Below are 25,413 nucleotides of genomic sequence, written 5' to 3'. Positions count from 1 at the left end.
CAATGGTAGACTCCCTTTAGCTTCATGTAACCAAGCTAGGCATACTATTTCGACTGTCAGACACCAGACTTCCTTCTAAACACTCCGTACCTAGAATCTTCAATATCCAGAGTGATCCACCGTCATCCCCAGTCATCCGCTTAGGTAAGCTCAACAGGGGCAGCGCTGATCTTTTGCCGTCTGCAACCGTAACTTGCAAGAGCACCTCGTTCTTTGCTAATTTATTTCCTAGAAGGACGTGGTCGCAAACTTGTTACTTCTCTCCACTTAATTTCCTTTCTTTCGCTCATTAATCTTTTCTTTGGAACTACTATTATAACACTGAGAAGTACAGATATTGCTGGCGACAACCGTTTGCTGCGCTGCCCAGCTTCACTGACCATTCTGGAATAACGACGGGAACAAGGAACAAGACTTTTATCCTGTCGCTGTTGTCTTGCTTCATCTTACTGAAAGCAAACCTACAATTATCACGGAAAAGCTTCACCATGTATCTAGTGTCCCTCGCTCTGGAATATGGGGCTCCCATATTGTACGTCTTAAGGGCTTATCTCTGTTTCAACTTTGCAAATGCTAACTACACAACCTCCATCAATAGCCTGGTTTCTTCCCCTGTGACATCGTACGCGGACCAGATCTACAGCATTCATCGGACAAGAAGCTCGGCCGGGTTCTCGCTCGATATACCCCTGATCATGCTCGTTGCCTCGATCCTGAAGTAAGGCTTAGACGGACAAAGATGCGAAGAGAACGGTCACGTTGACTTGGGTCATTATAGGGTCTTCTACTGGTTCGGGGCCTACTATTCGATGTCATTGCTTCTGCAGGCGGCGATCATGGTCGTCGTCCAGGTGATCTTGCTAAAGGTTGCGCTGGACAACCGGCCTATGCCCGGTGGAAAGAATGGGATCGAGCATGCTCCGTTCAGCTCAGTCGAAGCAGACGGTGCTTTCTCGAGACCTTATAACTTCTGGCAGTGGAGGAGCGCGAAACCGTATGTTATTTTCCATAATACCCCCCCCCCCCCCCCCCCCCCCCCCCCCCCCCCCGCGGTAAAAATGGCAACTTTAATAACCATGTTTCTGCAGTTACTGGATGTTTCTGGCATATCTCACTGGCGCTCTGTTCTTTGTTCACGTATTTCTCCCTCCCATCGCTCAATCTGAACTCTACATCAACTTGCTCGGATACGTCGGTCTCGCGGTCGAGGCCATTCTCCCCGTGCCGCAGGTGCTGGCCAACCAGAAATCCCGGTCGTGCAAGGGATTCCGGTTGTCGGTTCTGGCGTCCTGGTTGATCGGTGACGCTTTCAAGATGAGCTATTTCTTTGGCAGTCAGCAGGTCATTCCTTGGGCTTTCCGGATGTGCGGCATCTTCCAATGCATCTGCGATTGCTATCTCGGCATGCAGTACTGGATGTTCGGAAGTGGCCCGACCCCAAAGGCTGCACCTAGCTCTCAAGAGATCGGCGAGGCTAGATGGGGAGCAGATGAGAAGGACATCCGACTGAACTAGGGGTTGTATCGAGTCTGGCCGTTCGGGGTGCGTTGTCGGCGCCTCGATGCTTCATGAAGATAAATATTTGTAATTAATGACAGCTATATTGATAGATATAGATATTCAAACATGATAGAGAGTGAAAACACAGGCTGAAAGAAAGAACTCATAATACAAAAAGTTGACTAACTCATCTTCAAAGCGCGTCATCCTTGAGATACTCCGATAAAGAAATATTTTGGAACCTCCCCGCGATTACCCCACCGGAAACATTGATAAAGCACATCTACCTATCCACCACCGGGTTGTCTTCAGGACAGTAGTCTTCTTCAAACTATCCGTCAAACTGGTCTGATAGATTGGCTGCAACGAGGCAACACAATGACTTCAGAAATGCCCACCATTCGTATTGGCTATGTGCCTGGTACGTGTGCCTGTTTCAATAAATCTGCCGGGATGGGTCAAGGAATCTCTTCTCTTCACCTTGACCTCAAACGGTTATATAGGTTGAAGTCCAATGCTAACAGTCTATACTAGAGCACTATCTCACTCCTCTTCACCTCGCTCTCCGCTCTCCCACCGCCGAGTCCCTCCCGTTCAAGCTCTCGCTGGTCCCCTTCCCATCCGGCACAGGACACATGATCACCTCTCTCCGTGAACATGAGATCGATATCGGGATTGGGCTCACAGAGGGGTGGGTTGCGGGACTGGCTGGGAAGCAGCAGATGAACAAGGACCCGGCGTTGGGAGGGTACAAAGTTGTCGGCCACTGGGTCGATACGCCTCTTCGTTGGGCGATAGTCACAGGGCGGAACAGGCAAGACGTTACCAGTGTGTCTGATCTGAAGGACAGCAGGGTGGGCGTGAGTCGACTGGGAAGGTCTGTTTTTGAATCCTGACAGGTAATTTTTCGTTTAGGGCCTCATCTGACCTTCTGTTTAGTGGCTCTCACGTCATGTCGTTTGTACTCGCTCAACAACAAGGCTGGGCCCCCAACTCGCTCACTCCGGTGATCTGCGGTCCATTTGGCTCGCTACGGACCGGCGTCACTGGAATCACGGACGCTGCCCAGCCGGCTCAGACATCCAGCCCCAGCGCAGAGTTTTTCATGTGGGAGCACTTCACGACAAAGCCGTTCTTCCACCCCACCGACGTGAATCCGAACCCTCCCCTCAAGAATATTGGAGAAATCTACACCCCGTGGCCGTCTTGGATGGTTGTGGCGTCGACAGCTGTCTTCCCGGACCCCGAACGGGATGAGACCCTCAAGAAGCTGTTCCAACTTTGGGACGAGGGCATCAAGGCATTCAATGCCGATCCGGCACATGTGGTGAAGCTCCTTGGAACCGGTGAGCTAGGATGCACATATGCTGAAGATGATGCAAAGGAATGGCTTAAGGATGTGAGGTTCGCCAGCAGCACACGCGGCGTCGACAAGAAGGTCGTAGAAGGCGTAGTAGACGTCCTCAAGGTTGCCGGCGTCATTGATCCGGGGCTACAGAACTCTGAGGCCTTTGAGAGAGTGTTTGGTATCGAAAAGTAAGAGCAAGGTATTTGTCTCCAGTACTGCCATCATTACTATATAGTTAATACCTATTACCCTTTAGAAAGGTTGTCCACAACCAGCAGCAATGGTTTGTGTTATACAAAAAATCTCTACTCGAGTGTCAAAATATATCAATTGGGAATCCTGCAACTGTTGTTCCCAAAATATTTGGTACTCTATCCACAAGACATCAGCGAAGAGCCAGGTGGTGTTTGTCAGCAAAAGGCTCCCAATTTGGAAGTCCCACGTGTTTCTGGATCACCACCACCGCAACTCAACCTCATCAGTCGAGAACACCAGCAACCACTCCTTGGAAATCACTGGAAAGAAATACCTCAAAGGCCTCCCAGTTTGTGGAGTCTGGCCAGCGCCCCATGGATTATTTGTGAGAAAGATTAGTAGTGATAGCCTACCACATGCCACGTCACTGGGGCGACTGACCACATTCTTCTTCTCATAGCTCAACGCGGGACCAGCCTTTCCAGAACCTGCAATATGGCGAATGGACTCGATCTCCTTGCGTTTAATGGATTGGGAGTACGTATTGTTTGACCTGAGTGGTTTTTAGCGTGCATAGCTCTCAGATCCTGGATGTATATCCTGCTTATGGGGCTCGAGGGACAACAATATCCGCACCGGTCACCTTTCCTATACTATATCTATTCGATAGACACTGTCGAGGGTGGGTAGAATCTGGTATAGTATTGAGTGTGAAACTAATCACTATCTTCTTCCACTCTATTATAGTCACTGATTATTACTAATCATTAATAGGTTTTATGCCTAAGCCCAAGTCACTACCTAAAGGGGTAAATATATATGTTACCTATTATTCACTATATGAACTAGTTTGAAGTATCTATTCTCTTCTAGCTGCGATTGCAGCCGAAATATGGCTTATATATAAGGGTAGACTTATTCCTTAACTCTTTACTACAGTGCAGATGCTGTCTGGAACTCACACATCTATAGCCTCTAAATTTGTGGATGTAACTCCAACTAATCATGCTTGGAGGCCGCAGACCATCCATAGGCATATACTTTCAGAAAACACACGTGGTTAGAGTCTCAAGAGCGACAATCTACACCTGTTCCTGGTCAGTTCACTTGGGACATGGAAGCTGTCACATTCCTCGCGGGGGTCGGATCCATACCAACAGGTTTTCCCCCTCCCCGTGGAATGTTTTTCTTCTCATGAGAAATAGGCCTGGACCAATAACAGAAAGCAATCCACATAGGAGATACAACTCCTCACTTGCCTTATTCAATTGAAGAGATATGAGTCGAGGTGGTTGGGCGTTGACATATGCATTGGCTTGCGTGCGATATGGCAGCCAATAAGCATATCTGACCATTGACTGTTTACAGCAGTTTCAGGTTATAAATCTCCCTTCCCATTGCTGGAGCCTCGTTTTCTTTCTCCTTCCCTTCCAGTGCACTTTGATAATTCAGCTGGACAGAGACAGCTCTCCTTTCATTTCAAGTACTCTGTCCCTGTAGTGTATTCCGTTCGTTATTTGTGTCAGTCTTTCATTTCTGGTGGTATCAATAGCGACATTCTTTTCACCATGACCATCTTGCACCAATTTCTCTCTCTTGCTGCTGTGGCGGCTTCGCTCGGGGTCGTCCAAGCTAAGCTTGATATTACCTCTCCGAGCAACGTTGCTGTTTATTGGGGTAAGCAACACCGCTAGATCTCGCGGCCAGCAAGATTCTAATCTTATATCTAGGCCAAAATTCATATGGCAAGGGCACCGGGGATCTGGCACAGCAACCGCTTGCTTACTACTGTCAGAGTAAGTCAATCAAAAACCATCATACCGTAAATGAGACTGACATGGAGCGTTCCGCATAGACACCGACATTGATGTATGAAATTCACCTCTTGCACCATTTTTGCTTCTCATAGGAATTGCATCTGACCTTTCCTTGTGCAGGTGATCCCAATGGCCTTCCTTACCATGATTAATGGCGTTGGAGGAGCACCGGAGGTCGACTTCGCCAATGCGGGTGACAATTGCACTATCTTCGAGGGAACCAACCTGAAGAATTGTCCTCAGATTGCGTGAGTGGAATTTCTTCCCGTCTCCCAAATATCAGACAGTACTGATGGCCATTTTATTTTGCAGAGAGGATATCAAGACATGCCAGAGCCTGGGGAAAACGATTCTCTTATCCATTGGTGGTGCTACTTACAGTGAGGGCGGTTTTAGTTCCGAGTCTGCTGCCATTGCCGGTGCCAATCTCATCTGGGAAACCTTTGGCGCTCCCAGCTCCAATTCCTCCGTTCCCCGTCCATTCGGCGATTCTGTGGTTGACGGCTTTGACTTTGACTTTGAAGCCACTGTCAACAACATGGTTCCATTCGGCAAGCAGCTCCGCAGCTTGATGGATGCAGACACTTCTAAGCAGTACTACCTGTCGTCTGCGCCACAGTGCCCCTTCCCTGACGCGTATGACAAGGATGTTCTCAACAACGTCCCGCTTGATGTCGTCTGGGTTCAGTTCTACAACAATTACTGCGGAGTCAACTCCTACGTCTCTGGCGCAACTACTCAGAACAACTTCAACTTTGACACCTGGGACAACTGGGCGAAAACCTCGGCCCCCAATAAGAATGTGAAGATCATGCTCGGCGTGCCTGCCAACACTGGCGCCGGTGGCGGCTACGAGCCTGTTTCGACTCTGGCACCCGTCGTCTCCTACTCCAAGACTTTCTCCAGCTTCGGTGGTGTCATGATGTGGGATGCCAGCCAGGCCTACGCAAACACCGGGTTCATCAGCGGCGTGAGGTCGAGCCTAAGCTCCACGTCTTCTCGTCTCAGACGCCGCAGTCGTGTTTTCCGGTCATGATCATGCAAAGTTGATCAAGGTTCGATTAATTCTCTTCAATTCGCTCGTTTCGGCGCTATTCGGCCAACTATACAACATTCTTTTACATCTTAACCCTCGATACCTTTCTCATGACACTTTCTTTTGAAATCGGAGCTAATCACCTCTCGCTCCCCGACGATCGTTTCGCTGTCCATATCACTGATGATATGTTGCACATGCCGCATATCGGTTCATGTCTCTGGTTGAGCGCGCCTGTAAATACTAGCAGCAGCAGCATCTTTGCCAGCTAGACCTAATCTTAGTGCAATAATACCCAAATTGACAACCAATGTTCCAATTTACCTCTGAATATCAAAATGGAATCTCTAGTCCCAAGGCTGAAGTGTAAGGTTGCAACACCAGATATATATATGCTACCAAGGCTTTTCAAAACAATGACAATAACCAGATAAAATTAAATGATTTTCATTGGTATAAAATGGCGATATTAGGATTAATGATAATAGAATTTCCCTTGCCAATGGGATCCGACGAATAAAAGTAGCATTCTCTATCTTTTCTCTTCTTTTCAGTCCTGTCCGCAGCTTCACTCGTTGATACGCCCCATTGTTTACCCGCCTACAATAGGTCACTCACTCGACCTCCTCTTCTTCCTTTGTGGTGGTCAGGTAGTAGCGACCCTTTGGTTCTCCCTGCTTTTCGTACTCGAGCGAAAGTCTTGAGAGGTGGGCGAGCAGGTTCTCGATCTTAATCTCGCCCTTGCTTCGCTTGGCTCTGCCAAGCTGGTCGAGCCATTTGAACTTGTTGAGCCCGAGGTAGACTAGGGCGATGACTACCTCGACGCCGAACGAGTAGAGCCAGATGCGCACGACGGTGACGATGTCCGTCCATCCGTTGGTGGTCTCCACGAAGGAAGTGCGCGGATCTGTGACCATGTCCTGATTTGTGAACCAGCCGAAGAGACAGAAAAGCGTGGCTAGGATATCCACGCCCAGGATGGCGGTCACCAATTGGATCGAGGGCCAGGTGGCCATGCCGCGGGTCACGAATATCAACCAATTCTCCGTCAGCGCGACCTCGAGGAACAGCACCTCCTGGATAGAGCCCCAGTTCTGGATGATGCCCCCTGAGGGGAGGAACATGGTGCCCCGAATCACCCACGTCGCCAGGGCGAGCAGGATGCCGAGAATGACGGAGATGAACCAGATTTTCGGGAGTTGCCATTCCACAGGCCGCAGTTCAAAGGATGCATTGTCGTATGCAACCGCAACTGTGGCAAGATCGGCGAAAAGTGCGAGGAAGACGATCAACTCCACCCGGATGCTTTCATTCAGAATGATCATCGATGTAACCAGATATATCTCCAGGTGTAAGCACAGCGCGATGCGGTATTGGATATAGGCTTTCATGCGATGAAAGATTTGGCGGGCAACCTTGACCGAGTCAATGATGGTCGATAGGCCTGGCTCTAGGAAAACAATATCTGATGCGGATTGAGCGGCCTCCGAGGCTCCTTCCACTGCAATACCGCAGTCAGCCTTCTTCAAAGAAGGGGCGTCATTGACACCATCGCCTGTCATGGCTGTGAGATGGCCTCTTTCCTGGAGCATTTGGACAACTTGATATTTATGTTCAGGATATACCTCGGCGAACCCGTCTGCCTTTTCAACCAATTCGCCAGCCATGCCACCGCTCAGATGGCCGTGGATGAGCTTGTCAGAATTATGCACTTTAGTCCCAAGAGCAAGCATTTTGCATGTCTCTTTCGCAATGGCCATTGCATCACCTGTGAGCATTTTGACGCTGATTCCCAGGTTCTGGGCTTCTTGGATGGTCTGCGCGGTATCTTCTCGCGGGGGATCAAACATCGGCAGCATTCCCAAAAGAGCCCAGTCTTCACCTTCTTTCTGCACTGCAACACCCAGGGATCGGAAACCCCGGTGGGCGAATTCCTGGGATTTGGCAGTATACAGGGCTGCCGTTTTCTTGGAGCAGTTCGTCAACTGGAGCACGGCCTTTGCTGCTCCCTTGGTGCATGTGTACTTGACCCCATCGCAGCTAGCAACGGTAACGATCCGTTTAGACACAGGATCAAATGGCTGAAAGGATTCCGTTTTCCAACCCCTGCGCAAGATTTCCCTGGCTTTGGGATACTGACGAAGCGCCAGGATGGTGACCTTGTCAATTGGATCCAGGGATTCAATATTGTGGGACGACGCGAGGACAGCAACCGCAAACATCCAGTCGATGTCAACTCCTTCAGCGACGTATGGATCCCTGATGCTCAACTTGTTTGCTGTCAAAGTGCCTGTTTTATCAGAGCACAGTATATCGACGCCCTGTTCGGCCGGGGGCGGCTTAGCATTTCATTCAGTCATTCTTAACACTTGGGGACATACGGCTAACGATTCGATTGCAGTCAATTTCTGCACAATTGCCTTTTTCTTGGCCAGGTACGCTGCTCCAACTGCCATGGTCGTTGTAGTGACGACAGGCAGGCCAACAGGCACACCGATAATCAGCAACGAGAGAGAGTAGTGCAGAAGAGTCTGTTGAGGGGGGGATGCAATGGGGATATGTCGAAAGAATCCCCCGATCCAAGCAGCCAAGATCCACGCCACGACCAACACAAGCAGGGAGGTTCCGATATTATCCATAACGATTTCGAAATGTCCAGCGCCTTTCGCAGCCTGCACCATAGTAGCTGTCTTGCCGACAAAGGAAGTCTTCGCAGTGGTTTGCACTACCGCATAAACATGTCCTCGTTTGCAACCCGTGGTATAGAAGATCTTGTCGCCGATATAACGATCCACCGCGAGAGATTCTCCTGTAATGGCGGAATGATCGCAGGCCAGGAGGGGATACCCACGCTTGCGGCTCCGTTCTTTTTTCTTGTCATCACTTTCACTGCCTTTCTCTTCATCGGCATCGGACGACTCCTCATCGGATTCGCGGAGATCGCCTTCTTCTTGCATCCTGAGAAACTCTTCCCAGCCGTTCGGGTCATTGAAATCAGAAATGACTTTGGCATCCCCCGGAATCACCTGGCCTTCCTTGATGATGACCTGCAAGTTTTATTGTCTTCATTAGATAAATCTGAGTTGAAACGTCCTCTAGAAGGAATAAAGGGCATACCACATCACCCGGGACAAGCTCTCTGGCTAGAATCTCCTGCTGCTCGCCATTTCGAACAACTTTGGCTCTCATCGCAATGTCCCCCTTCAGGCTGGCGACGACATCGGCTGCTTGTTTTTCTTGATACCACCCAACGGTAGCATTCAAGCACAAGATACCGATGATGACACCAAAATCAATCCAATCATCCAGAGCGGCAGCAAGCAGAAGCGCAATCTCCATGACTACCAGAGTGTCAGATAAAAACATTAGACAGTCAGTAACAAATCTTATGAAGTGATCTCACCGTAGAGAATGGGACCCCGGAAATAAGACAGAAATTTTGCTATTGGGTTTTCCTTCTCGGAGACCAGTTCGTTCCAGCCGGCTACACGACGCCGGTTCTGCACCTCCGTGTTGGACAGGCCTTGGTGGATGTTCGTGACAAGCCACTCGTCGGGGAACTTGCCAGCTTCATGATCTCCATCCTTGATGCGGACCTTTCTCTTTCTCCAGGGAGCATACCACACTCGTTTCATTTGTACTTGTCCTTCCCCTTCACCGTCGCCAGGCTCGCGGAACGTGGAGACATACTTGACTAGCTTTCCGTACTCGTCAAGATTTGCCCAGTCTTCTTTGATAGAGATGCGGGAAATCCGCCGCTCGGACGTTCTCGTCGAGCCTCGTCTCCCCTCTCCACGTTCGACATCGCCGTCGGCAACCGGCCCAGGCTGAGGAGGTTGATGAGACATTTCTAGCTCCGAGCACCCGTTTCCAGGGTGACAGAGAGTTCAGTTGACTTGCCTGATCCCCTCTGCTATACTTGACTTGTCGCTGCTAGCTAACGTGTGTCTGGCCTGCCAATGCTTTATGAGTAGGAGGGCGAGATGCATACCCGCTTCGCCATATCGCTGATAAACCACCCTCCGGCTCTTCAGCAGTGTAAATACCGACTGTACCAATCATTCTGACGTACCAAGACATCTCGGTCACGTTCTTTGACAGCTTGGAGCAGCAGGAGAGAAGCGTGGTCATAACCAGACGGACTAGCCTATCAAGCTAAGCATTGCAATGCCCACGGGAAGGAGGGGGGATGTTGAATACCTTCCGATATAGTCTTGACGTTTCCTGACGTATTGAGTCAATTTTGTTTATATAGGGCAGGTTGGTCCAGGTGATTGACTTCAGGAGAAGGTGGCTTCAGACGAAGATGAACCGGGGGTCAAACCAGGACGTCACGGAAACAATGACAAATCAGAGGGGAATTTTTGGTTCCTGCAGACGTACCTGGATTGAAGAGTCAAGAAAGCCCAAGGGAAGAAACTGTCTGATCCAGTCACAGCAATTGACATGGCCAGAGGGGGGATGTCGGGTTGTCGTGCCGCTCCATTTAGGATTCCCGAGGCCTTCCGGACCCGGTAATTCATGAAGCTTTAAGAGGTGGAGGAATTTATTTCATAGGGGTCAATAAGAATAAAAAAGATTTTATTTTGGCCTTCTATTTACTCATTTTTCATTTTTCATCACTCATCTCACTGCATCCGCGGACAGCCCGCATCCAAACTTATTTACCACCCTTACCGGTAGGAATGTTAAAGAAGACCGCAGGCGTGCCCGGGGCGTAGGCGCGGTCAACGCGGTAGAAGCCCTTGCGGTCGAACTGAATGATGTCTCCCACCTTCAGGTCGGCCACGTTTCCGTCGGCAAAGGCTTCATCGCGGAACTCGGTCTTGGGGTTCAAGACATCCTCGAGCTCGTCATCCTCGCCGAGAGTGTCCTTGTTGAGCAGGTAGTCAAAGTCCACGAGCTCCACGGGGATGAGCTCCTGGCCCTCGGTGGCCAGCCAGGTGACCTTCTTCTCGGTCTTCTTGACATCGCCCTCCAGATGGAGGTCAAAGTCGAGACCAGTGACGGCGCCAGTAGCGGCATCGGTCTCGATCTTGCGAACAATGACATTGCCCCAGTTCATGAGGGTGATCTCCTCATCCTGCTTGAAAAGCTTGGCGTCTTCCTGCTCAATGAGGACTGCGCCACTGTAGGCCACCTTCTTGGTACCAACGGCTGCGTTCTTTGCATGCTTCGGCTTCTCTTCGGTATAAGGAGTGGCGGGAGCACCGTTCACGACGGCCTTGATCATGCCGTTCTTGGCAATGGCCGTGTGGCGGGGAGCAATAGGGTCGATGTACTTCTTGTTGACAGCCCACATGGCGGAAGGCTCCATCAGAGTGATGTTCTTGCTAGGCCCCTGCTTGAGGATGAACTCTCTCAGGGCAGGGATGGTCATACCACGGCGACGGATACCGCGGATGGTCGGCATGCGAGGGTCATCCCACCCCCAGACAGTGCCCTGATCAACAAGCTTGGTGAGCTTTCTCTTGGATAGCAGAGTGCGGATGAAGTTCATGCGAGCAAAGTCCCAGATCTGCACGTTGCGAAGCTTGAGAGTGTCCAGCATCCACTGGTACTGGGGGTTGCGGTCACGGTACTCGGTGGTTCTCAGGGCATGGGTGACACCCTCCTTGGAGTCAACGATGGGACAGGCGAAATCGTAGGTGGGGTAGACCTTCCACTGGGTGCCTGTGCGGTGGTGGGGAGTAAGGTTGCAGCGGTAAATGACCGGATCACGCATGGCCTTGTTGGGGTTGTCAACAGAGAGCTTGGCACGGATGCACCACCTGAGACCCTCGGGAGTACCCTTCTTCATCTCCTCGAAGCGAGCAAGACTCTCCTCAATGGAGGTATCACGGCGCTGACTGGGCAGCCCGTGCATGCGCTGGTGAGCCATGGTCTCCTTATCGGTATCATCCGCGTAGGCATTGCCATCTTTGATGATTTGCACACCGTACTCGTAGAGCTCGTCGAAGTAATCACTAGTGTAGGTCATCTGATCGGGCTTGATGCCCATGAGAGCTAGATCCTCGATGATGGAGCTCTCAAACTCCGCCTTCTCCTTAGAAGGGTTGGTATCGTCGAATCTATCAAGGGTGTCAACAAATGCCACTCAGAGATGAGAGACAGAGGGGGGAAGGGAATAAATACCTCACGATCAGCTTTCCAGCATATTTCTCGTGGGCAAAGTAATCGTTCAAGAGAGCCGCCTTTGCGTGACCGATGTGAAGATATCCACTAACAGTGGTATGTCAGCGTCAGCACAGTTCCAAGCCCAATTTAAAACGCCAGGGAAACCGGTCACTCACGATGGCTCAGGAGGGAAACGAGTAACAACGCCCTTCTCAGTATCACGGAGAGCAATGTCGTAGCTCGCACCAGCCTTCGAACCAGCAGCCCTCTTCTCCTTGGCGGCAGCATTGAGGGTCTGAACAGCAGGGACAGTCCATGGGCACAGCTCCTCCACGAAAAGGTACCAACGGCTCAGGTTCACCAAGCTACCTTTCTTCAACGCCGAGACAGCAACCCGGTTGCCACGCAGGGCACCCCAGACAGCGATATCAGCCGTGGACAGAGAGTATCCAGCGATAAAGGTTCGGAGAAGGAGGTGGGTGTCTAGGCGCTGCAGGTGAGGATCCAGCACCTTGAAATCGAGAGCGGAAAGCACATCAAGCTGAGACAGCCATTGAGCTTCCTAAAAGGCACACAAAGATCAACTATTAGATATATATCCCCTGACATTAATCGACAAATCAGTAATCTACCTGCTTGTCATCCTTCCCGATCAGGTGAGGGAAAGTAGCACGCAGCTCCTCGATGGCGTTGTCCAGACCGATAGCAGCAGTTCCACTGGCACCAACAAACTTCACAACCGCCTTCTCGTCCGCCTCAAGCAGAGCAGTGTCCTCGTAGGTGATGTCGATCACAGCACTGGAACTAGCCTCGTTGATAGAGCTTGCAACCAGCAGAACAGGCAGCACAGAGGCATGATTGGCCCGTGTGGCCACAACAAGCTGAAATTGAGACATCCTAGAGCCCGAGAACAGTGTGTACGAGCAAAGAATGAGTCTGGTTGGCGTCGACCAGGACAGTCACACTATTTATCTCTTTTTTCCTTCGTTGGAGGGGCTGCGTTGCGTGACTCGATGCCGCCGGGCCCACGTTGTTCCGCAGACCGGCAGAAAACATTCCTGCCGCAGCTGCGGACGAGAGCAAGAAGTAACTGCTTTGTTGTCAGTCGGCGAGGATGGCTTCCTATACCGCGTTTCTGCCCTCTGCGGCGAGAGGCGTGTTGCCGTCATGTCGTGTTTCCTTGCGGGAGAGGTCAATTGCTCCCTTTTTATCTGTTTTCCAGCAGCAGGCCCGTGGAGCGAAGACCAGTTCCAAGGTCGACCCGGCCAAAGCGAAGAGAGACAATCGCTCCAAGGATTTCAAGCAGCAGAGCCTAAAGGATATGGAAAAGTTTGCTCTATGTGATGCTATAAGGTAGGGCTTGTCGGGACTGTTCGGTATGCTGTCGACCGGTTGCGTTGACAGGCTTCTTCTCGCAGGTATATCCGGGCGTTCGAGGTTGGCCGCGACCCGTCGTCTACCAAGTACGAAGTCCATATCCGGCTGAAGTCCATGCGAAATGGGCCAGTGATCCGCAACATGCTCCGTTTCCCGCATGCAGTGCAGACCGAGTCGCGGATTTGCGTGATCTGTCCCCCAGGATCCCGGTCCGAAAAGGAGGCTCTCGCAGCTGGTGCAGCCCTGGTCGGCGAGAAGGATGTGTTTGATGCAGTGAAAAACGGTGTGATTGAATTTGACCGTCTCATCTGCCACCCAGACAGTCTCGAGGCGTTGAACAAGGCGTCTCTCGGGCGGATTCTGGGACCCAAGGGCCTGATGCCTAGTGCGAAGACGGGCACCGTGGTGGAAGATGTTGCGATGCGCGTTGACATGCTGCGTGGAGGTACCATCTACCGCGAGCGAGACGCGGTCATCCGGTTACCCATTGGCTTGCTGGCCTTCTCTCCGGAGCAGCTGCGCGACAACCTGCGCGCCACGCTCGACCAGATCAAGAAAGATGCGGCTGCCATCAACCACATCGTTAACAAGGAGATCTATGAAGTGGTGAGTAGTCTTCTTCTGCTCTGGAAAAAACACAATGGAACTGACAGACGGCCTCTCTAGGTCCTGAGCTCCACCCATGGCCCGGGCCTCACTCTCAACGGCGATTTCAAATCCGAAAACTCCCCATCTACTGCCGATTTGAGCGTTTTGTAAGATAGCGGTCGACTACTTTTTTTCTTTCGCGCTGGCCTCTGGTTGTACAAATTATATTATTAGGAAGGACACGGTGTATCATGGTATCGACATTTATTTTCAAATTGAAAAAAAAATTCCAAACAGAACCCTGAACACCGCCGCTATGCAATCTTGTACTATATACTCGCAAATCATATTTTCAGGTCCTTCAGGGCAGTCGCCGTGCTGACCTCCTCACCCATCAGATTGTACATTTTCATCACGGCCATGGTTCTGGCCTCCTGCTTGTCGGTTGCGTTCTGTGTTTGTCCTAGTGCCGACTTCAGGTCCAGGAGCAAGGTGGATCGAATGTTTTCCATACGCGGCTGCTGGCTCAGCAAGAACGGATGGCTGCTGCCGATGCGATCCGTGAGCGTCGTAAGATACAGGAACTTGCGGATATGATGTTCAAGTCGTTTCAGCGACACAGCGGGCGCTGCTGGCACCGGGCTGCTCTCGGCAACACTCGCATCCTCGCTACCCTCGCTGTCACTGCTGTAGAGACCCATTTCCGGATCTGAAGCCTCCGAGTCTGACTCCTGCTGATGGTCCCCGGTTGACAGATCGCCGATCATCAATCGCTGTTCTAGCTCCTCAACACGGTCCGCGTAGTCTAAAAGCAATTTTCCTATGTTGGCCTCGCTCCTCAAACGTTTCTTTTCCTTCAACAGGGCCTCGACATCCGCGCGTTGGTCCTCAATCTTATCCCGGATCGCTCGGACGTCTCGTTGGAATGCTAACAGCCCGACGCGCACTTCTTCGGTCTTCTCCTCGCCGCCTCTCAAGGCGCTCCCAAGTGAGAGAAAGTCCTGATAGTTCTCGTTGACGAGATCCAGTAGCTCCTTGCTCAATAGCTGGTCGAGACTCCGTAGCTCCTGGCGAAGGTCTTCCAAGCTCTGGTGTCTATTTCTGAGCGACGACAAAAACGCCGCCGGATCAAAGTCCGGTGCAAGGAAAAACGAGCGTGCCAGAGGTTCAGGAAATGGTAGGCTGGACGTGTCGTCGTCATCGTCGTCGTCGAAATCGGAGCTGGACCTGTCCGAGTCCCCAAACTGCTTGACCGGTGAGCGTACGCACACTTAGGTAATCGGCTAATAAAGCGACGCAAATAATACACGACATACCGGAAGATTGCTCATGATAGGCGTCGGGATAGCCGGTTGTTGGCAGGACTGGGTGCAGAGCTGGACAAGTTGCAGGGGAGAGTCTCCTTCGGCCGCGGCCCCTCATGGCTCTCTCTCTCGCTCTCTCCACCCGCCAAGGGACTTGCCAGCACATCTGGCCGACAACTCTGTCATCCGACTGATAGGACTCGCGAGACCTGTGGACTCGGAAATGCGAAAGCCATGCATGTCTGCATGCACCTGCCCTGCTAGGTCCAGTGTACGTCTGCGATCTTACTCACCAGCACCACACTGGCATACGTGTCTGACCCCTCTTGGCGAGTGACGGCCGCTGTCCTCCTCCTCTCAGCACGGGAGTGTTTGATCGTCTCATCCGGGGAAAGGGTCGTCTGGCTGCAGTAGTCGGCGGCCGTGTCGTTTCTTCTCTTGGTCCACTGGCTGGGCTTCGCTGGGAGAAGACTAGAAAGTGCGTCGTGCTGCGGCACATTTGGCCGGTTATCGACGATATGGACTGCAGGTCAGACAGAGAACCAGCGCAGCTGAACGGGATTCAGCTGCCGTCTACGCTGCCGTCTACGCTGCCTTCTGCTAGGCCTCGACGATGGTCACGTTTTACCTCTTCATCTTTTGCCTCTCCGGCCAGGGAGCCTGCTGTTTCTGCGCATCCCGGCCCTCGCCACCTCGACTCCGCTGGCCTTGATGAGCCTGCCCTCGCACACCGGACTACTGCCCTATATCAGTTGAATCGATCGTCTAAGCCTTTCTCGTCTCGAAAATCCCGACCAGCACAGGCTACCAGTCGCTCCTCGTCGACGTTGGCGTCCCAACCGGTCTTAGTCCGGGCTTACTCTGGCCATGCTCAGGACCGCCCCGAGCCCGCCAGAATGCCTTCGCGGCGGTCGTTTTTACTGTCAAGGGCCCCCGCGGCGCGGCCCCGCGGCCCGGAGCTTCCATCAGATGAAGATTTCAGCATTGAAGGCATCCTGCGTGCAATCGAGCCCGACATTCGCGGGACGTTGGATTCGATCGCCGAGATCTGCGGTCGAAGCAAGCTCAGCCTGGCCAACGAGTACAGCAGTCACATTGCGCCCTTGGGAGAGATTCGGGCCCCACCAGGGGGTCTGCTGACGGTGGATGAGGCCACCCCCAGTCATGAAGGACAGACCGATGAGAGTGTGGCTATCCTGGACGACGATGCAAGCCTGGCTGATGGACGGGATGCGTCATATCCCTTCTCTTACTACAGCTATCCTCACAACCCGAGTTTCCAACCGCTAGCTGCGTTCTCGGCCGGCGATGGCTCGTCGGTTCAGGTCCAGCCCGACACCCCTCGATCTGGCCCATTCATGGATCTTGGGCTGGAAATGGAACCCGATCACCTACAGGCGCTACCCGCGACACGAGAGTTCTCATCCCGGCCCAAGTCCAGCGGCAGGGCTCTTCTAGCCACGCAGGTCGAATCGTTGGGGCAGGCAGTGCTGCAAAGCATCACCACCCCAGCCATTGTGTCAGAGATGCACCTAGATGCACAGGCAGATGGGTATTCTCTCTCAGCAGGGTCTCGCCCACTGCCGTCAAACCACGAGACACGCGTCGACCTTCAGGGATTCGTCAAGTGGTTCAGGGTTGCCACGCAATACCCTGCAGCGGAGACCGCTTCATCCCAGCAGTCGGCAGAGACCCGTCTACGCGCCATGCTTGAGCAGGTTGACGCGGGTGTCGCCCATACGGCATGATATGACCTTAGATGACTCTAGCTCTGGCAATTAGCGAATGAATGTAAACATGACTTTAATGAAATCTAGGTTATTGACTAGGATACAGTTAACATCATCATGAAAGTAAACTATATATGCTTTTGCGGGAATCTATTTACAGAAGTAGTATATCAATCAGTGCAGAGAGCTATAATCAAGAATAGTCATAAATCATGAAGACGTCTCTGTACCCTCAATCTTCGACAAGAGTGTCTTGGCAAAGGCCTCGAACCGTGGCAGAGACCAGCAATCCTGATACCGTTCCACCAGCGGACGAGAGTCGACCTGCTCACCCCCTTGCAGCTGTGTGTGCTCATTATTCCCATTTTCGTCTTCACTATCTTCATCATCCACAACCATCTTACCTTCGACGAGTTCACCGAACTTGACATCCACAGGGACGCTTCCTAGAAACGGCACCCCCGTCTCCTGGGCCATTATCTGTCCGCCTCCGCTGGAAAACAGATTCGTCACCTCCCCACAGCAGGGGCAGGTATACCCCGACATATTCTCAATCACGCCCAGAGCCGGGATGCGGGTCTTGACGCAAAAGTTGATCTCCTTGCGCACGTCGGAGGTAGCTATCGCCTGCGGTGTGGTCACAAGCACCGCCCCGGCAAGGAATGGCAGGCCCGTTGTCGACGATGGCGACCCTCGTGTTGTAGTCGCCACGGTTAGCAGTTGCTCTGCCAGCGCGATATGCTCGTCACTGGTGCCCGGCGGGGTGTCGACAAGCAGGTAGTCCGTTTCGCCCCAGTATACGTCCGTCAGAAACTGGCGGATCATGGCTGTCTTCTTGGGCCCGCGCCAGATCACCGCATCGCCGCGGTCACGAAGAAGAAACCCCAGCGACATGCATCGGAGGGAGCCGCGCCCCGTCTGTCCTTGTCCTTGTCCTTGTGCCTCCCGGTCTTCATGTTCATCGTCTGTTGTCTCCCTCGGCGGTTCTGCTTCATGAACCAGTACGGGTAGCCAGCCGTCGGGGGTTTGCGTGATCTTGGCGTCTTCGCGGCCGACAAGCCGAGGCATCGACGGGCCTGTCAGGTCGATGTCGAGGATTCCCACCGATTTGCCTTGCAGCGAAAGCGCGAGTGCGAGCTGTAGCGTCACCGAGGATTTTCCCACGCCACCTTTGCCGGAGAGGACCTAACAATCATTAGTGAGCATTATATTATAGTAAACACAATCTTCATTTATTAATTAAAAATTGCTAGATCATAGCAGATCAAGCTCTTGCCTGACTCCCTTCTTTATCGATAAGAGGTATGAGGGGTAGCTCCAAACTGCAAACGACCTACCAGGATGATATTCTTGACCCCGGTAAGAGGCATCGCGGATCAATGTCAGGCCTTGCTGGAGGCTCGTATATGTCTTTGATTCGGTGATCTTGCAGGGAATGCTAGAGACTGAAGACCAACGTCGGATGGTTGTCATCCGCGGATTGAAGCAGGTGGGGATTTATGTTTTTTCGCTTATCAATCATCGACGACCAGGTACGGAGGAAGTGTGATAGCTATGCGGAGCAAATTACTAAACCTATCGTGTGCTGCTATCTTTCCTTTTCTGGAGAGAAAAAAATACAGTACATCTATATGTAAAATTCATCTAAACTGACTGCTGGATAGATGGTATGGAATTAAGCTATCATGAGTAGTATCATGGGTGTCTTATCTTTCCAATGTTGTGAGCCATGAAGAGCGTACTGTAAGCCTGACTTCACTGCCACTTCTGCACCACAACGCCACCACGCTTGAAATCCGCGAGATCCCCTAGCACTGCAGCCTTGTCAGTCAACTCTTTGTTTGGGAAAGTGGTCATCAACACCCAAGGCCGAGACTGGCTGACAGGACTTGCTGCCGAGACAAAGTCGTAGACATCGCCAATGGTATGCGTCGTGTTGAATCTGGAAGTAAGCCGCGATCCATCCCCAAGTCGCACCTGCAAGGTTACCACGGGTTGTGATTCGTCGACAGTAGGACGGACAGGGTCAGAGGGGGCTTCGCTCGATTTTGCAGCAGTGGTGGTAGGAGCCTGCTGGGTTTTGATCATGGGGGTCGGGCTGCCCAGTCGCTGTCCCTGGCCCGAAAATGGCTTGTATTTGGGCTTTGGCTTGATGTACTTTTCTTCATGTTGCTTGATCTCAACATCGACTTCTTGGCCCGGTTGTACATTCATAATTGAGAGAGGGGCGCGACCCTGTCGGATTCCCTCTAGGACCTCGGCATTCCGAGGGTCATCAGACCGGTACAGGTCGCCATCATCCACTGAAAAGCCGTCTGCCCAAAAATGAAGAGTTCTCTGTACCCTTGGCGGCTGCTGTATGGAGCGTGAGGCTTGGCTCTCGATGACCCGGCTCGGTGCATCGTCACCACCGAGCGTGCGTGCAGTGCCAGTGAAATTTGACCTAAGCGGCTCGGAGTCGTCAGCAGATGGAGGCTTGGACCTGTCACGAGAAAGATTGTCAGCCCCAGTGATCGCGTAGCCTTAAGTGTATTTTTAGCGCTCACTTTCTGGCTTTCTCTAGGATTTTCCGCTTGATGTCGTCAGGATTCTGTACGGCCAACCCAGATTTTTCGCCCCCAGCAAAGAAGTCCTGGTTTTCATCGTCTTCTTCGTCTGTAGAATCGCCTGCCCGGGCCGCAAAATCACCCAAGGTAGCGAACTTTTTTTGAGGCACAGCTTTCTTCGAGGGTGGTTGTCGGAAGTCACCCAGCGACTGGCCAGTTGCCGATTCCGTCTCGTCATCATTCCCCAGTCGTCTCCCTATCGAACTTCCACCGCTAGGAGCTGCTGCCTCCTCCGTCATGGCGTCAGGATCCGCAAAATACTCAGATAGCGCCTCATCGAGATTCCTTTCCATCAGCCAATTCTGTGCCTAGAGGACACACACCCAGTCAGAATCAAATAATCCACCATGCAAGCCCGACTCAAAAATGAACCTACCTCGGAGGGTTCCATTCCAGTTATTGCACAGAACTGAGAGAGAATCTCATCTGGTGTTGGGTTGGGTGCATCCATGCTGACTGCGGGGTCAGGAATCAACAAGGGTAAGCAGTAAACACGCGCCTGTGTGGTTTGCTCCTTCTAAACCCAGAGAAATACTGGCAGCAGCAAAAAGGGTATGTTGGGATGGAGGAGATGCAAGAGTGATGAAGAAGTAAGTCGACGCGCTGGCCTGTTGTGAAGAAGCAATTACAGCTGCCGCCTTTCACTTTTGCAGTACGTCACTCGTAGCTGCCTGATTGGCCAGGCTGCCCCCAGACCTTCCCCCTCCGCAAGGGAAAAGTGAAATTGGTGAAGTAGAATAGAGAACGATTTAGCCAAGTGGCAGCTCACATCTAGCTAGCCTTTAGTCTACTGGAGGTACAGATAGCTTCAAATAGGCAGTGGAGGGCGTACTTGGGATGTCTGCCTGGGCTGTTTTGCAAGTAGGCAGATAGGTAAGAACGCTGATGTGTACAGCTTAGGCCCCTCTCTACATTGTGAAAATACAACCGGACCGCATATATACTATCCTTCTACATCGTTCAGACACTCCTTGAAGTCTCCCAGGGCTTTCGCTGCTCACTCTCTGACCAAGACACTGCTCGAAACCAGATTGTTGAGTATCAGCTTACATAAGCCCCATGTTTGATGCCGGAGCGCAGATCAATCATTCCTGTTGACCGACGACATCACCGCAGCACAACAAGCATCTAGCTGTGCATTTAGACAGAAAGCACTATCCCTAAAAGACTACATCGACGAGAATTCAGTAGTCTATTGCGAAATTAACTGCCTGTCGTCTGCCAAGCTACCTGGCTTCCGAGATCTCGCCTTCCCCCCCTCCCCCAAGCAGCCTCCCGCATCATGGCATCCGACGAACTGAGCGGCTCTAGAATAGAGCTATACGACTCATCCCTGACCGTTCCGTCTGATTCGGAAAATTACTCGGCCAACAACGAACTCACTTCGTCCACCTCCAGTTCACCGCTCATTCTCTACCAACCGCCCACAATCTGGAGCTTGCTCCGGGGTGCGGCCATCAACCTCATTCTTCCGTTTGTAAACGGGCTTATGCTGGGATTTGGCGAACTTTTTGCACATGAGGCAGCCTATAGGCTGGGATGGTCTGGCACAAAGGTGCGTTGTTTTGACGAAGGCTCTACATACATCCATTCCATCATACAGGTGCATGCTGTTATGAGTTCTCAGGCTGACTCTTTTCCCATTTACAGATTTTCCCTACATACCGGCGATCGAGACCAGCAGGCCCTGGGATTGAAGTGCGTGACATTCCCTTCGACCGCAGACGGGGGACCAAAGCGGGTCTTCAAGATACCACATCCTTGGAATAGACGAGTTGAATACTGGCCGCGATCTACTTTCTCTCTCTATTTTGTTGTTTCCCGCTCTTTCCCCCTTCTTGGAACTTGCATAGGACGCGTGTATTGTATATAGACTCGAAAAGCACTGAGAGGGCCGACCCCGGATGGCGTACCGTGAAAGATTTGGGTTACAATTTATCACCGTCACTAAAACCCACCAGATACCTCTGAAACCGACAAATAGATCTGTCGTTTTAAGCCATCTCAAATGGTCCAAATCCAAATTAATGACGTTTCAATTAGTTATTTATCCTCTTATGTTTTGCCTTAGTAGATTCTGGAGTCCCGTGATTGAGCCCTCCGCCCGGCAGAAAGCCGGTCTTGGCGCAAAAAGTGAACGGCCGCTCGGGCCTGGACACTATTTCGGTATTACCTTTTGGCTGTTGCTGCCTTGTCGAACAGACCGTCACGTTCCAGGGCCAGACCTCATCATGTTCAGAGGCGTTCCCCTGCGAGGGCCCGGTGTCGTGTCGGGCGTTGTCCGGCAAGGAGGGAGTGTGTTTCCGCGCTCGAGTCGATCGGTTCGTGATCTGTATTTGAATTGGAATGCGCCTTCTCCAGGACGAATGTTTAAACTGACGGATATGCAATGCATTTCACAGATTTCCTCTTTTAACAATTCTCAACTCTTCAAGTCCTCCGCTCGGTTAGAGAAGCAGCACGGTCTGCTTGCTGGTCGGCCGTCCTTCAAATCCAGCCCGTCTGTCCGGGCTTGGTCGGCTGCTCGATTCAACTCGACCTCCGCGGCAACGACAACGACAACTGTCGCCTCAGTCGCTGAGAATGGGTCTGAATCCACTGTTGAGAAGGCGGCAGACGTTCTGTCCGAGGTCGACCTGACGGCCATTCCGGAACGGATTGGATACTTGAAAGAAATAGGGTTGGATTATGGCTGGGGGCCATCCTCGATCGTTCAGTATATCATCGAACATATTCATATTTACAGCGATCTCCCGTGGTGGGCTAGCATTATCGGCTGTGGTGTTCTGTTCCGTCTTGCAATGGTGAAGCCAACATTCATTGCAGCGGATAACGGCGCCAAGTTATCGAACCTGAAGCCCATAATGGAACCGATTCGTGCAAAGATGTTCCACGAAATGAGGTCGAAAAACCAACAAGTGGCTATGAAGCTTAAGGCTGAGCTGGCACAGATCACTGAGCAGAATGGCATCAAGAATTACAGGTCCTTCCTGCCCATGATCCAGATTCCTTTCAGCATTGGCTGTTACAGAGTGGTTTATGGCATGACTTCCCTGCCAGTGCCTGGCCTTGCCATGGAGAGTCTTGGCTGGCTGAAAGACCTGACGGTTGCCGATCCGTATTTCCTGCTCCCGGTGATGACTACTCTGTTCATGTACCTCACTATCAGGGTAAGTGATCCGGGTATCCGTCTGTTCGTGTTTACCATTGCTAACTCACCGTGTCTTGTTTAGAAAGGAGGAGAGTCCGGCATGAGTAACATGAAGGATACAAGCTTCGGGAAGTTCTTCATGTACGGTCTGCCGACACTGTCGTTCGCATTCATGGCCAATTTCCCAGCCGCTCTGCAACTGTACTTCCTCGCAATGGGTACCACTGCTCTCATCCAGTCATACTTGCTCGCCAACGACAGCTTCCGGAAATTTGCGAACATCACAATTCCTCAGAGATTTCCATCGGCTACCACTACCGAGTCTCCTGCGATCGAAAGCGCGAACAATTCCATCCGCCTTCTGGCGGACAGAATCGAGGCGGAAAAGGCCAAATTGGCCAAGGCATCGCCTCCGGGGAAGCCTGACCCTACCATTAGCCTCATTGACCGTGCGGTCAACTCTAGCAAAGGGTTTGTGAGCGAACTTAAACGCGAGACGACCGAGAAGATGCAGGAGTTTTCGGGCAAGGGCCCTCAGACTAATGCTGACGGCACACCCGCGGCTCCGCCCAGACTCAACGAGAAGGATATGAAGCTGGCCAGCGATTACGAGAGGAGACGGCGCGAGGAGGAGGAATGGAAGCGCGAGGAGCGCAACCATGCTCGGAGAGAGGCTCACATGAAGGCTCTGCAGATGGAGAGAGAGAAGGCTGCCCAGTCGTGGAAGGCAGCGGCCGCCAAGTCGAAGAACAAGCAGAGATAAACGGGCTGGTTTTAAAGGTACTAATGCCTTCCCATTCTTCTCTTTCCTTTCTCTCCCTGTCAATGTAAATTAGAAGCTTGTATCATTTTTCATAGGCATTACTTTAGTTTCTTGGAGTTAGAAATTATTGTAAGAAATTCATTCTCCTGTCTTCAATAGAAAGTCCCGGAATGATTCTTAGATGTCTTCATCTTGAGTAGCCACAGACACGGCCACGTAGAAAACATCCATCTCCAACTGAGATAAGCTCCTTGCTCAACCACGAGAACAGCGTGAAAGGATCCAAATTGAAGGAATTTATCTCTCATGATCATCGCCACGGGTGAGCAAGAGATTGGTCCACTCTTTTGGAATACCGCCCGGAAAGTTATCACAAGCATTCAGGAGGGTTCTCTGCATATTGACCGAGCATCAGCAACACTCCTCGACTGAGATCAAACCAAACCGCCCAACAGTCCAACTTACATGCATGGCAAGGTCAACGTCTTCGAAGAACTCTTCCGTAGACCCGCGTTTGATGATCTAGTGAAAGAAGGGGTGAGAACTGACTTGCACCTGACTGTTTTCGATTCATTGCTTACCTCGAAGACCAGATTTTTGTTTTTCAAATGGGCAATAACCTGTCGAGTCTCTTTCTGATAGACCTTGGCCCTTTCTTTACGTTTTTTGTTAGTCTGGAAATCGAATGAAACCGGGAGGACTATAGCAAGGTCGATGTTGACACGCTTTCGATATTTAGTTCTACCTCTCCAGAGATAAAAAGTCAGGGCACCCTACCTGGTCCAAGGCATTAAATTCCATCATGTCCTGCGGACAGTCGTCGAGAACGAAAGTGTCGATACAATCCATTCGGAAGATCTTGATGCAAGATCCCAGAATCATCGACAACTTCATTTTCTTCTCGTCAATATCAGAAGACTTTTTCTCGAACTTCAAGTGCTTCATGCGGTAAAGACCTTCTAGGTAACGGCAGACGATAGTCTTGCCTGATTTGGGAGGGCCTAAACAGGAGATACAAAGCAATGGTACGTCAGTCCGATGGTTCTTTCCAAGAAGACCTTCAAGAGGGGCTTGAGGGAGTGTTTCGACATACCTAGGACAACGGTGACACGGCATCTCTTGAGAACTTGTTCGTCGGTCAGCTCAGGGTGACTGTCCTTGAAATTGGCTCCAAGGCAGCGAGTAGTCACGGCTCCTTCTTCCACTTCTTCATCATCATCATCATCATCATCATAATCTTCCCAGTCCTCCTCTTCCCCTTCCTCCTCCTCCTCTTCTTCTTCTTCCAAGATCTGTTCCTCTTCCTCATATTCCTCCATCTCTTCGTCTATTTCCATTTCTTCACCGCCATCTCTAACTTTCAAAGCCGCCAAGATATGGGCAATGTCCATTTTTTCGTTGTTGGTTGCGGACACACCCTGATAGTAGGCCTCCTCGTCGGAGGGAACTGCGTTGCCAGGCAAAGTCCTACAAAGGCAGTGGAAGATGAGACACAAGAGGTAAAGGATGCCTTTTGCAATAGGAAAAGAGTACCAAATGATTGCAGTGAGCATTCAGCAAAGAGAACGAAAAGAAAAAGGTTGATACAGACTTGAGGTTTCTGGGTGGGCAATAGATCCACAACCTCCGAGTCTGTCGAGAGAGAAGAAAGAGAAGGAGAGAAGTCTCAGTGAAGGAAAGAAAGGGTTTCATGACTCCTATTTCTCGGCGCAGGATCGCATCGTGAACAGGTAGTGAAGTGTGTTTATGCGTCGACGACTAAGCGGGCCTCATCACAGAAGCAAGAGACTGTTCTTGGAGAAATCCAGCATAACACTTCTACTTCACTCTTCTCTATTCTCTGAGAGACATCCCTTTAGCTTGCTGAATAGCAAATTATCA

General features: G+C 51.4%; 13 protein-coding genes across 13 annotated transcripts; 7 read left to right on the top strand and 6 right to left on the bottom strand.

The window, feature by feature from the left end:
• Window positions 1–123: 123 nt before the first annotated feature.
• ASPZODRAFT_1608769 (hypothetical protein) lies at window positions 124–1,705 on the top strand. Its single transcript, XM_022726489.1, has 5 exons — window positions 124–144; window positions 233–532; window positions 599–718; window positions 779–994; window positions 1,089–1,705. Exons 2-5 carry the CDS (start codon window positions 489–491, stop codon window positions 1,513–1,515), a joined length of 807 nt encoding a protein of 268 aa, XP_022583015.1. The 5' UTR covers window positions 124–144; window positions 233–488; the 3' UTR covers window positions 1,516–1,705.
• Window positions 1,706–1,764: 59 nt separating this feature from the next.
• On the top strand, window positions 1,765–3,193 carry ASPZODRAFT_130558 (hypothetical protein). The gene is made up of 3 exons (XM_022722535.1): window positions 1,765–1,921; window positions 2,035–2,377; window positions 2,440–3,193. Exons 1-3 carry the CDS (start codon window positions 1,879–1,881, stop codon window positions 3,038–3,040), a joined length of 987 nt encoding a protein of 328 aa, XP_022583014.1. The 5' UTR covers window positions 1,765–1,878; the 3' UTR covers window positions 3,041–3,193.
• A 1,100-nt stretch (window positions 3,194–4,293) lies between these two features.
• ASPZODRAFT_1611365 (hypothetical protein) lies at window positions 4,294–6,347 on the top strand. Its single transcript, XM_022726501.1, has 5 exons — window positions 4,294–4,720; window positions 4,774–4,839; window positions 4,899–4,912; window positions 4,981–5,108; window positions 5,173–6,347. Exons 1-5 carry the CDS (start codon window positions 4,612–4,614, stop codon window positions 5,894–5,896), a joined length of 1,041 nt encoding a protein of 346 aa, XP_022583013.1. The 5' UTR covers window positions 4,294–4,611; the 3' UTR covers window positions 5,897–6,347.
• Window positions 6,348–6,510: 163 nt separating this feature from the next.
• On the bottom strand, window positions 6,511–9,744 carry ASPZODRAFT_62164 (hypothetical protein; the record flags this gene model as incomplete). Its single annotated transcript, XM_022729062.1, has 4 exons — window positions 6,511–8,217; window positions 8,278–8,943; window positions 9,014–9,237; window positions 9,300–9,744. 4 exons carry the CDS (start codon window positions 9,742–9,744, stop codon window positions 6,511–6,513), a joined length of 3,042 nt encoding a protein of 1,013 aa, XP_022583012.1.
• Window positions 9,745–10,556: 812 nt separating this feature from the next.
• On the bottom strand, window positions 10,557–12,909 carry ASPZODRAFT_140791 (hypothetical protein; the record flags this gene model as incomplete). The annotated part of the gene is made up of 4 exons (XM_022724697.1): window positions 10,557–11,967; window positions 12,032–12,118; window positions 12,190–12,575; window positions 12,646–12,909. The coding sequence occupies 4 exons, from the start codon at window positions 12,907–12,909 to the stop codon at window positions 10,557–10,559; spliced, it is 2,148 nt and encodes a 715-aa protein (XP_022583011.1).
• Window positions 12,910–13,127: 218 nt separating this feature from the next.
• ASPZODRAFT_150714 (hypothetical protein) lies at window positions 13,128–14,149 on the top strand (the record flags this gene model as incomplete). Its single annotated transcript, XM_022725654.1, has 3 exons — window positions 13,128–13,366; window positions 13,432–13,996; window positions 14,057–14,149. The coding sequence occupies 3 exons, from the start codon at window positions 13,128–13,130 to the stop codon at window positions 14,147–14,149; spliced, it is 897 nt and encodes a 298-aa protein (XP_022583010.1).
• Window positions 14,150–14,189: 40 nt separating this feature from the next.
• On the bottom strand, window positions 14,190–15,554 carry ASPZODRAFT_1610676 (hypothetical protein). Its single transcript, XM_022726500.1, has 2 exons — window positions 15,295–15,554; window positions 14,190–15,225 (listed from the first exon to the last, which is right to left on the bottom strand). The coding sequence occupies exons 1-2, from the start codon at window positions 15,307–15,309 to the stop codon at window positions 14,323–14,325; spliced, it is 918 nt and encodes a 305-aa protein (XP_022583009.1). The 5' UTR covers window positions 15,310–15,554; the 3' UTR covers window positions 14,190–14,322.
• Window positions 15,555–15,800: 246 nt separating this feature from the next.
• Window positions 15,801–17,030, top strand: ASPZODRAFT_14633 (hypothetical protein; the record flags this gene model as incomplete). Its single annotated transcript, XM_022725175.1, has 1 exon — window positions 15,801–17,030. The coding sequence occupies one exon, from the start codon at window positions 15,801–15,803 to the stop codon at window positions 17,028–17,030; it is 1,230 nt and encodes a 409-aa protein (XP_022583008.1).
• Window positions 17,031–17,222: 192 nt separating this feature from the next.
• Window positions 17,223–18,382, bottom strand: ASPZODRAFT_62584 (hypothetical protein; the record flags this gene model as incomplete). Its single annotated transcript, XM_022729086.1, has 2 exons — window positions 17,223–18,197; window positions 18,350–18,382. 2 exons carry the CDS (start codon window positions 18,380–18,382, stop codon window positions 17,223–17,225), a joined length of 1,008 nt encoding a protein of 335 aa, XP_022583007.1.
• Window positions 18,383–18,656: 274 nt separating this feature from the next.
• On the bottom strand, window positions 18,657–20,404 carry ASPZODRAFT_130545 (hypothetical protein). The gene is made up of 3 exons (XM_022722534.1): window positions 19,995–20,404; window positions 19,559–19,926; window positions 18,657–19,494 (listed from the first exon to the last, which is right to left on the bottom strand). The coding sequence occupies exons 1-3, from the start codon at window positions 20,067–20,069 to the stop codon at window positions 18,768–18,770; spliced, it is 1,170 nt and encodes a 389-aa protein (XP_022583006.1). The 5' UTR covers window positions 20,070–20,404; the 3' UTR covers window positions 18,657–18,767.
• Window positions 20,405–20,745: 341 nt separating this feature from the next.
• Window positions 20,746–21,453, top strand: ASPZODRAFT_130544 (hypothetical protein). Its single transcript, XM_022722533.1, has 2 exons — window positions 20,746–21,173; window positions 21,269–21,453. The coding sequence occupies exons 1-2, from the start codon at window positions 20,901–20,903 to the stop codon at window positions 21,386–21,388; spliced, it is 393 nt and encodes a 130-aa protein (XP_022583005.1). The 5' UTR covers window positions 20,746–20,900; the 3' UTR covers window positions 21,389–21,453.
• A 396-nt stretch (window positions 21,454–21,849) lies between these two features.
• On the top strand, window positions 21,850–23,532 carry ASPZODRAFT_14629 (hypothetical protein; the record flags this gene model as incomplete). Its single annotated transcript, XM_022725170.1, has 3 exons — window positions 21,850–21,939; window positions 22,021–22,788; window positions 22,852–23,532. The coding sequence occupies 3 exons, from the start codon at window positions 21,850–21,852 to the stop codon at window positions 23,530–23,532; spliced, it is 1,539 nt and encodes a 512-aa protein (XP_022583004.1).
• A 297-nt stretch (window positions 23,533–23,829) lies between these two features.
• ASPZODRAFT_24118 (hypothetical protein) lies at window positions 23,830–24,972 on the bottom strand (the record flags this gene model as incomplete). The annotated part of the gene is made up of 5 exons (XM_022727958.1): window positions 24,626–24,972; window positions 24,310–24,533; window positions 24,114–24,257; window positions 23,998–24,054; window positions 23,830–23,925 (listed from the first exon to the last, which is right to left on the bottom strand). Exons 1-5 carry the CDS (start codon window positions 24,921–24,923, stop codon window positions 23,830–23,832), a joined length of 819 nt encoding a protein of 272 aa, XP_022583003.1. The 5' UTR covers window positions 24,924–24,972.
• Between the last annotated feature and the right edge of the window lie 441 nt (window positions 24,973–25,413).

This window comes from Penicilliopsis zonata, assembly GCF_001890105.1.
Source record: "Penicilliopsis zonata CBS 506.65 unplaced genomic scaffold ASPZOscaffold_4, whole genome shotgun sequence".
Lineage (NCBI taxonomy): Eukaryota > Fungi > Ascomycota > Eurotiomycetes > Eurotiales > Aspergillaceae > Penicilliopsis > Penicilliopsis zonata.
The sequence above is the reverse complement of the archived record's forward strand: the minus strand, read 5'-3'. Positions and strand labels throughout refer to the sequence as shown.